At 36.4% G+C, this 16702-nt stretch overlaps 2 protein-coding genes across 2 annotated transcripts; one reads left to right on the top strand and one right to left on the bottom strand.

Annotated features, from left to right (window-relative positions):
- Positions 313 to 9633, top strand: LOC109850651 (phosphatidylinositol 4-phosphate 5-kinase 1-like). Its single transcript, XM_020420705.1, is given in 11 exon segments — positions 313 to 509; positions 2627 to 2681; positions 2886 to 3238; positions 3241 to 3931; positions 4872 to 5039; positions 5220 to 5385; positions 5862 to 5972; positions 6047 to 6234; positions 7097 to 7251; positions 8481 to 8652; positions 9127 to 9633. Coding segments are annotated over 10 exon segments (2316 nt in total). The 5' UTR covers positions 313 to 509; positions 2627 to 2658; the 3' UTR covers positions 9416 to 9633.
- On the bottom strand, positions 9891 to 14617 carry LOC109847954 (pinin-like). The gene is made up of 10 exons (XM_020417184.1): positions 14493 to 14617; positions 14282 to 14408; positions 14171 to 14214; positions 13224 to 13391; positions 13032 to 13145; positions 12648 to 12719; positions 12152 to 12235; positions 11973 to 12073; positions 11435 to 11519; positions 9891 to 10509 (listed from the first exon to the last, which is right to left on the bottom strand). The coding sequence occupies exons 1-10, from the start codon at positions 14568 to 14570 to the stop codon at positions 10126 to 10128; spliced, it is 1257 nt and encodes a 418-aa protein (XP_020272773.1). The 5' UTR covers positions 14571 to 14617; the 3' UTR covers positions 9891 to 10125.

Below are 16702 nucleotides of genomic sequence, written 5' to 3'. Positions count from 1 at the left end.
CGATTTTGCTATATAAATTTGAAAATTGGGTGTTTTCAAAAAATTGTCCTAAAAAACAATGATGGATGTAAAAGAGAGAGGAAAAAAGTTTTACTTTCTCAACTAATAAGACAACAACAAAGATCAGGTACTACAGAGAAAGAAGTGGGTCAAATGTGTGAAGTGAATATAACCGCCATCTGATCTTCACTCTATTTTAACATTTAGTGATAATAATTTTTATATTTTAATAAAGTTTTTTATTTGATGGAATGTATTTTAATAAGTTATATAAAGGGGTCGATGTCTGGGAGGAATTTCGGTGGTCGGTGTGAGTTGGCCTCTCAACCGCGACGTGCTCTTCCTTCGCCCCCCTCTTCATCTCTCTCTCTCTCTCTCTCTCTCTCTCTCTCTAGTTTCTCTCTCTAGAACCCATTCGTATTTTCTCTCTCTAGAACCCATTCGTATTTTCTCTCTCTACTTCTTCAAGTCCAGTCCTTCGCCTGAGCGCCGAAGTAGCCAGGGTTAAAGTGAGTATTTTGGTGCTTGTGTTTTCCCTCTTGAATTCTTTGTTTTCTTGATTTTGCTGCGCATGTAATTATCCTTGAACCTTGATTTTTTTGTAAAATTGCGCAAAGAATATGTGAATTGGTGATAAGAATTCCTGATTTGGCATTGAAAGGTTTAATCTTTGGATCGAAGTCGAGACTTTTGATTCTTCTGAAAATTTATGGTGATCGTTAAAGCGTACCAGGCAATTTTTTTTTCATTTTTAAGAGAAACCTCTTTGCTTGTTCTTTTGGATGTTATAACATCCAACTGCAAAGCTATTACATGATGGTTGTTTCCTTCTCTTATTAAATAAGGGATTTTTTTTTTTTTTGCCTTACTATGAAGAAATGCTATAAATGTATGGAAAATTCTGTAATTTTATCTCCCCAAAACTAGCATAAATTGTATTCATAACCCAATTTAACTCAGTACTGCAGGTGACCCGGATGGTTGGGAGGTTCCAATATGTCTCCCACAATTTTGAGTTCGATTCTGGTCTGGGTTATTACAAAATTTAAAAAAAAAACACAAAAAACTCACTCCTCAACTCTACCTTTCTGAAAAGAACCAAGGCAACATTAGAAAAGACAACCTTTTGGTGATAGTGTTCTTTTTTTTTCTCTCTCTCTCCTTTTCTTGAACAAAGGCCACAGCGTGCACTGAAGCTAGGACTTTTCACAACTTTCTAGTCAGTGGCGGATCCAGAAAAACTTTATCGGGGGCGGGATGACAAGTACTTATTTACCAAACATGAAAATGTAATAGTATAAAACAATATTATTTACAAACAGGCTAAAATTTTCAACTTAAATAGGCTAAAACTCAAGTTGGGTGCAAATATTTTTCGGTTGTAGGGGGGGAAATTGCAGGTTCACAATGCTATAGAATGTAGTTTTGCATAATCTTAGGGCTGCAATTGCCTCCCTAGGATTATATATGAATCTCACACTGCTCCTAGTGTGGAGTTTGTCAGAATCCTGTTAATTTTGATGTTAACAAAGTTATGAAACATGACCTGTCAGGGAATATTATCAGCCAACTAATTTCATGGATAAAGTTTGAAGCGCCGAAAGTATGCATATCAAATTCAATACCCGAATAATATCCATGATGTGCGTCCACATCCACCAGAGGTAGACAACAATTACTTATCCATACAGATTTGGAGCTCGATCCCTTTCTGTTCAAATTCAATAACAGCCATTAAATTGAAAGATCCAATCTGCCAATGTTGATTACATTGCGTGGAATGCAAAATAAGTGAAAGTCAACTGTGTTGTAGTTTTTATAAATGAGTCAAATAGGGGAAAAGGGCCTTCAAATGTAAATGTTGCATATATACATGGTTTTAAGCATATAAGTTGTCGATCCAACTGTTTGTAGACAACTTGATATCCTTAAAGAGTAGTTCTTGTTAAACTTCAATTGTTGTAGACCTTTAACTAAGCAACTTGCTATTTGAATTGTTCCTTCTTGGTGCATAGAAGGGAAAAAAAACTTAAGCATGTTTGACTTTTGTTTTTTAGGAACTTTAAAGAATGTAAATAAACTTGAATGGAGTGGATATTTAACCTGGTATTTATCTCATTGAATTTGAATGGGAAGGAATTGGTTTCTAATGCTTCCCATCCTTCCCAGACGAGCCAAATTTCCTCAAAAAAACATGGATACAGGGACGATGATACTCATCCGTTCTGTTACTACTTTATCTACTGCCTCATTCCAAGATTGTTGGATACATAAATAAGCCAACTCTTACTAGCAAAATGAAAAAAAGAGAAGATACTGACACACTTGTGTAGTCTATAAGTTTGTACAACATACATAAACAATTGTTTTACCAAAATCATACATGTTCATCCTTATTGCTTTTTATTTCTGTCACGATTATCCATGCAGGATCACCTTTTACTCTGATTGAAAATGTTTATAGATCCTAAGATTGTCTCCTCCTTGGCTTTGTAAGTTTTTTCTTCTCATTTCAATGCAAAAATAACTCCCACTCCTGCTGCTTGATGATTCCTTCTATGCCCATGTTACATTTAGGCGGTGGAGAGCGAGAACTGATTTTTCCCTTATGTCTATTTATGAACAGATGTGTCAGTTCTAGGCAAAGCAAGTACAAAGATGAGCTGTGAGTTGAATGAAAGGTAAATACCATATGATTTCTTTTATATATCATTTTCCACGCATAATTATTTATCAACATAATTTGGTATCAAATTGTAAACTTACATAGAAAAGAAGGAAAGATGAAGCAGGAGGGCTGCTGATATGTTTCGTACTGAGCTATATGTTTTTTTATATATGAGTTGGTTATACTGTACTAAATATGATATCTTTTCCTTTATTAGGATTTGCAACAAGGTCCTTTCAAATGGGGATACTTACAGTGGAAACATTGATGGACTACTTCCTCATGGTATGGGAAAGTATACTTGGATAGATGGAACAGCGTATGAGGGTGAATGGGAGGAAGGCATAATATCCGGAAGAGGACGAATTTGTTGGTCATCAGGATCCATATATGTGGGTGACTTTCGTGGAGGTTTCCTTCATGGTTCCGGCACTCTTTTTGCAGTTGATGGATCAATTTATAAAGGTTCTTGGAGAATGAATATAAAACATGGCCTTGGAACAAAAACATATTCTAATTCCGATGTTTATGAGGGTTCTTGGAAAGAAGGAATGCGGAAGGGTAATGCAAGTAATACTGGCGCAATGGAAATACATATATTGGGAAGTGGAAAGCTGGAAAAATGAATGGTAGAGGAGTTATGAAATGGGTTAATGGTGATGTCTTTGATGGCATTTGGTTAGAAGGATTGGAACATAGTTCTGGTTATTACAAGTTTGCAGACGGTGCATGTTATTTTGGAACATGGAGTAGAGGTCTAAAGGATGGAAGGGGGACTTTTTATCCGGCTGGAAGCAGGCTTCCTTATCATCGTAAGTACTGTGAACCTGAGAGTCTTTCTCCTGCATTGTTGAGTTGTGAAGGACCGGATAATAGCAGAGCAAGTTCAAAAAGGAATTGTTTTAATAGGTGGAATATAAATAACTGTTTTAGACATTCAGGACGAATATCACATGGAGCTACTTCATTAGACGAGGTTTTGGATGGTGGTGATTCAGCTGGAAACATTCCATCACAGAGGAATGCACTCATGTTGCCCTCTTCATCAGTCGATGCTCAAAATAGTAGGGGTGTTGTCTATGATAGGGAATATATGCAAGGGGTTTTGGTCAAAGAGCAAGTAAGAGATCATGACTCCAGGATGCAACATAAAAGTAAACGGAAGCATAAAGTTGACGCAAAACAAGTAAAGGGGCCAGGTCAAACTATTTATAGAGGTCACAAGAGCTATTTCTTGATGCTGAATTTGCAGCTTGGGATTAGGTACTTCTTGAGTTCTTTATATAGTGCAGTTCACATTTTCTGTACTCGTCATTGATGTTGAGACACATTTCATTTATTTGCTTGTCGATAGTGTCCAGAATTTTTTATCATGTAGAAAAGGTTGCTTTATTTATTGCCACCAAAGCGAACTTGCCTTAGATTTATTATCGGTCGAATCGAATAATGGCCAGCATCTACGAAGCAAAATATTTCATGGAAAGACGAGTCTCCTCATTTAAATAAGCTAACGGTAGTTTTCTCTTTCAACTTCACTGACTCTGGTAACCATGAAAACATTGCTCTTCCTCTTATGAAATTTCAGAACAAATAAAGGGTGCCACTTGCCTGCAATTTCTGAAGAGTTACGTGAGAATTATCAGTAATTCTTCAGTGAACTTTGTTGATGATTTCAATACCTGCCAATTTTCTCTTCCCAATTTTGAGCAAAAGCTCCGATTATTGAATGTGGTCGTAAGGATCATAAAGCAGTGAACTCCTGAAGTTCCAACCTTTGATGTAGTATTAGTCATTTCTTTGAAATGCAAGCCTTGATGTGGCATTAGCCAATTTCAAACATATTTCCTTGTGGATATACTAGAAGCCGCATTGATTTCATCCAGTTATTTATAAGGACCATGATATTCTTGATCTAACAATGTTTGATATTTCTTTCTGAAATTTAGTAGAAAACCGAGGCCCTGTTATTAGTTTTTTTTAAGGACGTGCAAACAAAATAAACATGTGAACTCATGAGTCACAAAATTCCTTTGTTTATATTCCTGGCAAGGGATCTATCGCAAATGAATGTCTAGGGATAAAGTCTCTCTTCTCACTAGATTATATTATTAAACCAAAACCCAAAGCTATTTTTTCCACTTTATTTTTTTATCTTGTGAAAATTTCAGAATAATGTATTAAAGTTTTGACTTAAAGTTGACAGATACTCTGTGGGAAAAATCACACCTGTGCCTATGCGTGAAGTTCTTTCCTCAGATTTTGGTCCCCGAGCTAGGATAAAGATGTATTTTCCTGGCAAGGGATCCCAATTCACACCTCCTCATTACTCAGTTGATTTCTTCTGGAAGGATTATTGTCCAATTGTTTTCAGGTATTTTCACTTCGTATATCATAAATTGTTTAATAGTGTTGATATGTCATCTTTCTAAACTTTGGATTACACTAATACAGTACGATGCACCTTCATATATTATTTGGAAACAACTCTTATTGTTATTGTGATTATTTATTGTATATTTTAAGGATATTTAATTACAAGATATATTTTCAGGAATCTGCGTGAAATGTTTAAGATAGATGCTGCGGATTATATGATGTCCATTTGTGGGGTTGATGGTCTAAAGGAGCTTTCTTCTCCCGGAAAAAGTGGCAGCATATTTTATCTTTCACAAGATGAAAGATTTGTTATCAAAACTCTTAGAAAACGCGAACTCAAGGTACTCCAGTTAAAATTTCATGCAACTGCTTTGCACAAACTGATGTATGATGGCACAATTATCTTCAAATTATTAATTTCATAATCATTTATTTCCTCCAAATAATAATTACTGAAAGAAAACTATGGAATAAAAACATCTAATGATTCACAGCATATATCTTTATTTGACTGACGATGCTGCATAATATATTTTGGTTTGAAATTTTCAGTACTTATTCTCAAAAGAAAAATGTTAATGTTTTTGATAGATAGGAACAATAATGCTAGTATTCTACGCATTTTAGCATCCTGTCTCCATGGTCTAGCTCAAAATAGATGCATGTCATACTAAGTACAACACCATTAATTGTAAATACACTAATTGTCCATCTTTAATATTCATGGAAAATAAATTACTCTACTGTCAAAGGAACGAGTAATTTCCTGGAATGACTGTTTTAATACTCTTTGATAAAATGCTCCTTTTTTTGGCAGAACCTATTGAAGATGCTTCCCAAGTATTATGAGCATGTTGGAGCCCATGAAAATACCCTCATAACAAAGTTTTTCGGTCTCCATCGCATTACAATAAGAGGCAGAAGGAAGGTATAAATTAATTTCAACTCAAAGTAATTAGGCCATTGTATGTCATTATGCTTGGTTAACTGTTTATTTTGCAGGTCAGGTTTGTAGTAATGGGGAATATGTTCTGCACTGATTTGCACATCCATCGCAGATATGACTTGAAAGGTTCTACTCAGGGAAGATCAACAAGCAAGAGTAACATTAATGAGAACACCACCATGAAAGATCTTGATCTTTCATATGTCTTCCATTTGGAAAAATCATGGCGAGAGTCACTTTTCAGGTCAGCTGCTTGCATCTCATCTAGCTTAAGATAAAGTATCAGGATTAATTCTGTCAATTTCATGGAAGGTGACTGTGTTAGTTACTGTTTGCTGAATTACATTCTTAATCAACTGCAAGAATAATATAAACTGTCTATTTTCCAGGTTTAAATTTCTTGAGGTATAGCCCAAGTAAAACCTCTAGGTATATCTTGTTTCCAAATAAAAATAGCATTGTCAATTGGAATGTGTCGTTAATACAATTTTCTAGAGAACCAGAATACTAGGCGCTTTTATTGACGTTAAGCTTTTGTGGCCCATTTGCACATTAGGAGCTTTTCTCTTCTTCTTCATGGGAGCACTTCTCTACAACCTTGGAGAGTCTTTCTCCTTCATGGGAACTTTTGTGGTGCAAGATTATTGACCTTCCCCAAAAGAAAAAAAAAAGGAAAAAAAAAAGAAATAGTATATTGGTTATGGAAACACAACCAATATAGAAAGTGAACAAGTAGCACATGCGCACTATGCAATTCTATTTTCAATTTATATCTCTTGTTTACATTGAACTGTTTTCCCTCCCTCTTTTCCTGGCCCGAGGAAGTTTACACCGTATTTTAACTTGAAATCAAACGTCAGGATTCTATAGAAATCTTGTTGCTTATATTTTTTTTCTTGAGTGAATTAATTGAATTATACATAAGATGGCTTACAGCGTTGATCTAGTGGCAATGGCATCAATATGTCAGCAATCAACATGTTCAAGCCTTCATCACTAAGATTGAATTACTTATCGTTGAAGTCCATCTTGTTTATCCTTTTATGTGTGAAGATAAAAAAAAATGTCTTCTAAAGTCTAAACTAGAGTCTATTTACTTTGTGCAGACAAATCTCTCTCGACTGCATGTTTCTGGAATCACAATGTATAATTGATTACAGCATGCTGATGGGGTTGCATTTTAGAGCTCCAGAACATTTGAAGGCCCTCGTAGGACCTCGAGATACGCTTGAAAGTAGACCAAGCCCATCAGCAGATGATTGTATGTATCTCATTTCAGTTATTGTATTTGTTCAGGTTCAATACATTTTCTTTCATTAGTTGTTTGTACATACAGTCTTCTGCTTAGACAAAGAACTTACCATGATTGATAAGATTTTCTCTTAAATATTGTGTCTACTTATTTTCTGTAAAATTTATAGCCACTAGATTACAGTCATTCTGTGAGATAAACTGTAGACGAGAATATGCCTTCATAGCCAGCGGAACTTTATTTATAAGTCTTGTTGCTCTCCTTGATACTTATTAGACATCATGGAAAACTTCAGTAAGTACTAAGTTTACTGAATTATTCAAAGGAAATATTGCTTTCAGCATTTTAGATAACTATATACAAATAATTTGATCAAAATAGGTCCATGCATGATTTTTCATCGTTCTATTCCCTCTTTTTGACACATCTATTTGGTGCCACAAATTTGTGCAATTTATATTTTGGTAAAGCCTGCATTTTCTAGATGTTTTCTCCCTTCGTATCTCTTCAAGAACACAACGCCATGATTTCAAAATCATATATTCTTGACCCTATTTTTTGGGATCTCTTTAAATCATTCGATTTAAATCACCTTAGTAGATTGTCAGGTAATTGGTTATGTTGCTTTATTTCTTTTATGCTACTGCATTTTTTATTACAAATGACTAACTAATAGGATCAGGGTCTATTACGTTCTACTGTAGAAATGGATGCACCCTGACATATCAGATAACCGATAGTCTACAATATATGCTAGAATCAGCACAATAACTGGACAATAGCCACTCGGTACGGGTAAAGACAGTTACACTGTAACAATTTGAATATAATTAAAATACATTACATGATCGTCAGGGTATTATCTGTCATCCCAAGAAGCACTTTTTTTATTTATTAATGAGATATTGATATGGCTCTTAGTGTGTTCTCCTGTGATAGATGATATTGAAAAATTGCTTCTTCATTAAAATAATATTCAGAGAAATCTTTACTTTGACGCTCGTTTAATCATGCTTTTGTTTTGGAGATGGCTAAGTTGATTTTGGTGATCAAATATTCGCCAAAGCTTTAAATTCAACTATGATATGCTTTCCTGTTGAAGCTGAGCCGTAACAATCTTGTTGGCCTGAGATTAATCAGCTTTTGTTAATTAGTAACGACTGTACATAATGATTTATATTTTTGTTTGCTCCATAACTCCTATCAAAAATTAACTAATTGATGTACATTCTCTGTAGTTGGTGTCCAATTGGAAGATGAGATCACAATTCCGCCAACAGGCCTGCTATTAGTAAGGCATGAACCAGGTTCGGCGAGTACAGTTCCGGGTTCACATATTAGAGGAAGCATGTTAAGAGCATCAGCGGCTGGCGATGAAGAAGTCGACCTTCTTTTGCCTGGTACAGGAAGGTATTCATTAGTATTCCACTGTTGGATGTTCATAGAGAAAGAGGAATAACAAAGATATTTTTTGTGATTCTGCTCTATCATGACATCTCAGAAAAACACACCAACAAAATTTTAGACGATTCTATATTCGATTTTTTGTTGTTCAAACCAATTTGTTTAATCTCAATTTTTCCTCACTTGTGAACAGCAGTTGAAGTATCACAATTTTTCGTAAGAAAAATAAAACTTTACAGAGGGCCCTCTATAGAAAATCATATAGGAAGATAGGGGATGAGGACGCATGACCTAGCATGAATCTTGATGCACACATCACATTTATTATTGGTGCAGTTGCTATTCCTCCTGTACACAGTCTGACCGCACTGATAGCTAATAGTGATGTGTGCATTAAGACCAGTTGTCGTCATCCCATATCTTCCTATTATGATATTTCCCGTTTATCGACTCACCGTGTTTACATATCTTTCTTAGCAGGCTGCCAGTGCAGCTAGGAGTGAACATGCCAGCCCAAGCAAACCGGAAGCTCCTCCATGATGGAGGAGGCAGCCCAAATGCAGCTGAAGTTGATCTTTTCGAGGTCTACGATGTTGTCCTCTACCTAGGGATCATAGATATACTGCAGGAGTACAACATGACCAAGAAAATCGAGCACTCTTGCAAATCCCTCAAGTTTGACCCCATGTCCATTTCTGCTGTGGAACCCGCGCTGTATTCTAAGCGCTTTATTGGGTTTCTGGAGAAAGTTTTCCCGGAACAGATTTGAAGTCCGTTGTGGGTCGTAGATTTGTGTAAATTAGATTATTTTTTTTATTCTTTTACCTTGTTACCGTTGTATTCTCGAGTACGAGTTGATACTACATTCTGCCTGAAAATGGCTGTAAATAGTTATCGCTTGCTGTGTTTGTGGGTAAATCATGTGTAGAACTACAGATAGAAGGTTGCACGAAATGGATATGATTTGGCTTCGTCCACCGTTTTTCACGACGATTTTGAATCAGTTGTATTTCTTATCTCTCGGTGCACATATTCTTCGTTGCGTTCCTATCGCTTAGTATATCCATATATTTTTCATGGCGTTCTGGCATCTAACACATGAAAACATTTTAGCATATGCAGATTAGCTTCTTACATAAAATACATACGTCATTATATAGAGTCAAACGCACCCGGAGCATAAAGTAACATGATTCTCATTTCAGGTAATTAAAATCTTAGTCAAAACTTTCAACATGCACGACTAAGATGTAACCAGAGACCAACTATTGCTGTGGCCAAAACAACTTACAGACTCGGATTCGATGGATCCACAACGAATGGCACACTTCAGCTACAGAGAACCCACAATTTTTTTGAACAGGAATTCAGATAGTCAAAATAGAAGATAACAAATGTAGCAAAAAAAAAAAACATCAGAATTACAGATCCAAGGGTCCTTAATCAATTAACTTAAAATACTCTGTAATAATTTGCTCTCTACTGCACCTCTACAGGGTTTGGGCTGGCATTACCCCCTTCAGCCAATTTCGAAACATTACCACCATCAACCCTCTCAGCGACAACTCCAAGGACCTCGTCCATGAGTTCGTCCTCAGCAACAATATCCTCAACGTCCTCCTCTTCATCGTTGCTTCCTGGGATTCTGCGAGGCTTGGGACCGTGCTCAAGCCTGTGAGTCTCCAGCTCCTTGTCCATCGTCTCTTGCAGATTAACATTGTTGTTGTTGTTTGATCTTTGTCTGTTCCTCAAGCTCTGCCACTTCTCGAGCTCTTCGTCAACGTTTGATATGTAATTCTCTTCGATTTGTTTTTGGTATTCGGAAAGCTCTGCTCTTCTTGTGGTCTTCCATTCATGGAATACCTGAAGAGCATATGTCAAAAAAATATTTAACCGATCAGCACAAGAAGGATTTTGGCATGTGTAGGGTTTGGCAGAATAAATTGGGGTTTCTTGAGGACAGACCCGCCTCTATTATTGTTGTTCTGGGCTTCCCGTTCTAGTTTCGTTTTTTACAGATACTCTTTTACCTCAGGGGGTCTATTTGTCAAAAAATAATTTTCATGTTCTCTTGGGGTAAGAATGGCAAATTTTCACAGGGAGTCTATCTGCGAAAATAAACTGAAGGGTAGTAAGTTCAATACAGGAATACTACAGGGGTCTATCAGCAATTAACCCAGAAAATTAAGCAGAGGAGTTCAGGATATGGATATCTACGATTAGATGACACTGTTGTCAACTGAATTACGCTGCTATAAGCTGACTACATTTCATCTTCATCTAGAAGGATCCTTGGTGAATAAGCTTAACCGTACAATCCATTGATTACTAGGTCCCGTATCTCATGCATATTCCCTCTGCCGAAAATTTCGCAAACCATGAGGGCGATCACGTCTTTTCTGGAGCTTTCAAGACACAGATTAGGTTCAGATATGATCAAATTTCCATGTGGGCGACCAGAAACTTCATGGTTTTGTTGGCAACAATCTAGCCCAGCAAATAAGGGATGAGACAGGCTTACTGTAGGTAACTAAACCAATTGGGTGAGTACCGGAAGATTGCTTAGGGAAAAGTTACTCCTTAGATAAACTAAATTTTAATACTTACAAACAATGGAAAACCTTTAATGAGCCCAGTTAGTTTTATTGTTTATTTTCTTCCAATAGTGAGGAAAAAGCATGCAAGAGTAAATCTGTGTTTCTGTACAGGATTTGACGGAATGTACTTATGATCGCCTCGACAATCTACCATATGGATTGTCGCAGAGACAGCAATTGTAACTCTTTACCTGTTCTTTCTTCCGTTCAACAGTAGCTGCATCCTCAATTAATGGCTTGACCGGCATGTAGTATATTGGAGGTTCTGTTTTAGTCCTAAAATAGACAGAACAAAAGAAATCAAAATTGAGTCAATGTACAAAAGCTAATTTGAAAAGAAGTGCCAAACCATGCATTAGGGAAGCTCGGTTGGTTCGGACGTCAACACTATGCAAACAAACAGAAACTTATCTGTCTCAACTAAATTTGTCTATATGGACACTTTGGGCCAAAAATAAAAATAACCTGCAGCAGCATGAATCAATTAATGAATTAATATAAATTATGGGAAAATAGGTGTAAAAATACTAGCTGCAGCCTTAAGAATGTTTAATTTTCAAATAAAAAAATTTAAAATTTTGGATATCAAGCAATTAAACGAAAATAAATTTTTGGTAAAAGTTTCAGCATTAGAAACTAATAAAATCTAAAATTGAATTACAACAGAAGTTTGATATATGAAATTACAAGATTGAAATAATCCATAACCTTCCCCATGTTCTTTTGTACCTTAAGAAATTGCTCAGCTTTTTATGATGCTCAGACCAAAGAATAAACAGCAGCTCCATCTTCTTTTGCTCTGCCTTAGCAGCAACACGAGCTCGTAAAGTCTATTAAACAAAACTTTCAAAATAAATGAAAGCATGAAATAAGTTTATAACAAAGTGAATAGGGGAAGGGGAAATCACCAAATCACGCCTACGTTTCTCAGCAATTTGTTCCCTCTCTTGTTGCCGCAGCCTTTCACTTTCCTCTCGGGCCTTTTCTTCAGCCTACAGTGGGGACTCATTCAGTAACAAAGTGTTTGTAAAACAAACTTGGATTAATATAATATGTTAACGAACTGAAAGTGTGCAGAATAATAATAATAATGAAAGTGAAATTAAGGAAAATGAGCACTCCTAAGTATTTCACATAGAGAACCATGGAGTACAACTAGAGTTACCACTCAAAACTATGCTTCACACACATACAATTACCTGTTGCTGCAATTTCCAGCTTATGCAGCAAAAAAGAAAAAAAAAATGTTTAGTTTAAAACACTTTAATTTACTCAGGATGGTAAGATGCAACACCCTGTCTGCCTGTTTTGATTTTAGATCTTGTCCACTCACGTTATCTGATACCTAACTCACATCTTAAGGGATTAGGTATTCCAACAGTGTAAGAACAAAAAGCTACTCACCCGCCGTAATGAGTCTGACCTGCGCATGTACGCTTCAGTGGATGACAGATGTTTGTCTTCTTCTCGGAATTTCTGGAAAAAAAATCAGATACAAAGTTTCAGTAGCAGAATTCAGGAAAGTACCGAGTCTAGGAAAGTGCTCTCAGGGACCTTTTACATTTTGAAAAAATATTTAGTACAACCTAAAGGAGTTAGATAAAACAGTGTCGCTCTTGTTATCGTTGGCTGTTTGTCTTGTTGTATATACTATATACAGACTCAATCACACACAAGTTACTTAAAACCCCTCCAATCATTTCTATTGACATTGACATTGACCTCCTATTAACCACATCAAGAATTAGCATGGACGAAAAGTACCCACAAAATGAAATGCAGTGTTACCTCTAGTGTCCCTAGGAGCTGTCCTAGCATTCTTCTGTTACGCTTAACCAATCTTGGGTCCTCATCCTTTGGCAAAACCCTCGGTACAGGCTCTGTCGGCAAAGCATCATAGTCCTGAAAGCATCACAACAATTATGTATTTCTAAGAACAACTGTAAATTGAACAAGAAGAAGATGAGTTCTTGATCTTACCATCTTTCTCATCCGTGGATTTCCATCCTTTCTGAACCCACTATTGACCTGTTTGTTTGGCATTGGCTTGCCGTTCTCCCCAGCTGGAGCAGCCCCCGACTCTGGTGCCAAATCCTCTCTGGTATCTTTTGGTTCACCAGCACCTTCTTTGATTTCTCCATCTTCCAACTTCAGAAAGGTTTCATCAAACAACCAAGTCATCATTTTTGGAAAACTAGCTTGCCGCCAATAGAGTAACATGCATATAAAATGATGGGAAGGCAAACAGCCGGATCAAGTGTGTGAAATGAAAGACAAACTCCTTAATATCCTATAGCTTGTTGTACAGAGAATATAATTGGAATATTTTTATTTTACCGTGTTTTCTGGATGTTTTTAGTATCAAAGTTACATAACAATTCATTTAACAATAAATCGCATGATTAACTTCCAAATGCTAACCAAATTAAAACCAAACAATTGGAAATAACTGATCCTGACATATTAATAGTCCAGACGTATATATTTTGAAGATAACAAGAACTAAAATTATCAAGGAATAAAAACCAGAACAAAGTTCTCTTGCAGGTTTTGAGACATGTAGGTGAGACATGTAGGACATTATAACCAAGTAATTAAACCAATTCATCATCACAGCACAATCCCGTGGAATCAATACTCCTTCCAAATCTAATTCACATCAATATGTAAGGAAGCTTATGCCTCTTATCATATTCCTTTCGATAACATGGTATACAACTCTCCTCCTCTACTTGTTGCAATTTCAATCTACAAAATTAGCACGTTCAATAACCCTATCTATAAAAAGTATAAATTTTAGTTATACAGCGTGATACTAGATTAAGATATTTTTCTATCATCTCATTCTATCGATAAAACTACGGAAAATACATCCTGCAATGTTATAAAACATGGAGAGAAAAAAAGGTCACAACTTTGAGAATTACCTTAACAACAGCCGCATGAACAACGCCGTTCGCGCCGGCTGATCCTCCAACTCAGACCACCTGAAAAATTCCCATCTGTGATACACACCCAAAAAAATCACCAAAAAAAACTCAAAATCGGATATCTGAACACCGGCCTAGCCATAACGCCGCGCTTCCGAGGGCCGGTGGGGCCCGCGGGCGTTACGGAGGCGCCGGAGCGTCGGATTCCGCGGGGATCTCGAAGCCTCTCGGTGATCTGAGCAAGAGGAGAGAGAATTAGGGTTTTGGAGTGAGATTTGTAGTAGAAATCGAGACACACAGAGAGAGAGAGAGAGATGACCTCCCTTTGCTGGCGTTGGAGCTCGGCGATCTCTCTGCGGAGCTCCTCCGCCGTCTTCTCCGCCGTCGCGCTCGCCATTTCGCGGGGAAATTTGGGGCTCGGCGATCCTCGTTGAGTTTTAAGACCTACTTCCATTAAGATTTTATAGATACGGATGCGGGTAGCCTTCATAGCTCCGTGGCACTAGAACCCGACCCGATAAGTACGGCTTTTTGGGCCGACACCGAATGTGCAGAAATTTAATTTACGCCCCAGTTGAAACTTGAAACCAAATCTGTTGGGTCTGCCGGATTATAATTTAGACAACTAACGCCCAATTAACTTATTAATTTATTAATTTATTTATTTATTTATTTATTTATTTTCCTTATAGACTTCTAATTTAATGGCTATGAAAGGACATGCGGAGGTGTTTGGTGGCAATACATATGGAAAATGCTAGAGGCACACCTTCCAACCACACTCCTCTCTCGCTACACTACATTTAGGGCTCACACGAGAATTTTAAAAAAATTCTCATGTGGGCCCTAGTGCACTGTAGCGAGAGAGGAGTGTGGTTGAGGGTGTGATTTAGGGTGTGGTTGTAGCGCCTCTCAATACATATCCTATCGGAACAGCTCGTATGCTAGCGAATACTAGCGAATTTTTATGATACCTTAGAGTAGACATTTTATGGAATATGATTACGAGCAATTCATTCCTTAGAATATGATTACGAGCAATTCATTCCTTAGAATATGATTACGAGCAATTCATTCCTCTCAATTCATATATGTCTCTACTATGTATGTCTTCGTTGTGTAGAATATGATTACGAGCAATTCATTCCATAGAGATCTCTCTACTATGTATGTCTTCGTTGTCATAAATGTAGTTTACTCTACCAGAAGCAATGTAGACAGTAAAGAGTAGACATTTTAATAACAATTTGAGGAATAAACCAGAATAGTAGTCATAAATGAAAAGGGAATCACCAAGTACTCCCATATATAGCTTTCTTTTGCGTGCTCCCCCTAAAGAAGAAGGGAGAAAAAGGCTTGTTCTCACACCAAAATGGGAGTAAAGGATCACACCCCCACCAAGAGGCGGCTATTTGGAAAGTAGTCCCTCAAATCATTGAAATTGCTCATACAACAACAAAAACGAAGTTTTTATCCCAAATGTTGGGAATCGGCTACATGAATCTTATTCTCATTCTGTCTTATTCTGAATCATTCCCTTAGTTAAGTTAACAATTATTGCACCGTTCTTAACTGCTTCCAATCAAGTCCTTTTACATCAAACTCTAGATCTATCTGCCCTTAAACAGCGATGTTATTATTTTTCTAACCGGTGCATTAATCGTTCTCCATTGTACATGACCAAACAACCTTATTCGATTCTCTCATTTTATCTTTAATGGGAGCAACACCTAATTTACTACGAATATATTTATTTCTTATCTTATCTTTTAGTGTATATCCACAAGACCCTTAGAAGACCCTCGTTTCCAATGCACTCGTTTTTTGCACTTGTTGTTTTGTCCAATATTCTAATTCATAAATTAATGTTGGTCATATAGTCATTCTGTAGAACTTTCTGTTGGCCTTCTTGTTTTGATGATGTTTAACAAACAATTTACGACTAATATTGTTTGTCTAGTGTTTGTGTTTATCTATTTATTGCAGACAAATAATATGTTGGAGGATGAATGGAATTGCGCTTCAACGGTCATATACAATGGAGGTTGGCAGAATTATGAAGTGAAGCCTATGCAATTCAAATTGAAGATCCTAGTTCTAGCTTCATCCGTAAGTGTACCAAGTTGAGCTACATCGAAGATCAATCAAGCATGGGTAACATTTAGTTTAGGTGTTATGTTATGTGTGTTGATACTTTAAGCTCAATCATATATACACACACATTTTTATTGATTTCTATGTATATATATAGTTATATATATACATACATGTTTTTTGGGTTTTTATGTTTATAAATATGAAATTACATATTTCATATTTACTATTGTGTTTTGGTTTAACTACATAGATATGAAACAACAAACAAAACTATTCACTTTTTTTTTTGTTTCATATTCTATTGCGTTTTAGAATTTATTGCATAGAATATGCAATTTTGAGAAAATATTGTTTTCTTGGTTTATGGACTTAACAATAATCATATACATCTTTTATTAAATCTATAAAATTATTTTGTAATGTTTCAAAAGA

The sequence above is a fragment of the Asparagus officinalis genome, chromosome 7, assembly GCF_001876935.1.
Source record: "Asparagus officinalis chromosome 7, Aspof.V1, whole genome shotgun sequence".
In the NCBI taxonomy this organism is placed as follows: domain Eukaryota; kingdom Viridiplantae; phylum Streptophyta; class Magnoliopsida; order Asparagales; family Asparagaceae; genus Asparagus; species Asparagus officinalis.
Note: the sequence above shows the minus strand (reverse complement) of the source record. Positions and strands in the feature narration are given on the sequence as shown.

Bases quoted from the DNA above. Each gene is read 5' to 3' on its own strand.
- LOC109847954 (XM_020417184.1), bottom strand. From the start codon at position 14,570: ATGGCGAGCGCGACGGCGGAGAAGACGGCGGAGGAGCTCCGCAGAGAG. The intron at 12,074-12,151 runs GTGATTTCCCCT...TTTGTTTAATAG, and splicing joins AGAAACGTAGGCGTGATTTG to ACTTTACGAGCTCGTGTTGC. The intron at 10,510-11,434 runs GTAAAGAGTTAC...TATGCTCTTCAG, and splicing joins TTGAACGGAAGAAAGAACAG to GTATTCCATGAATGGAAGAC.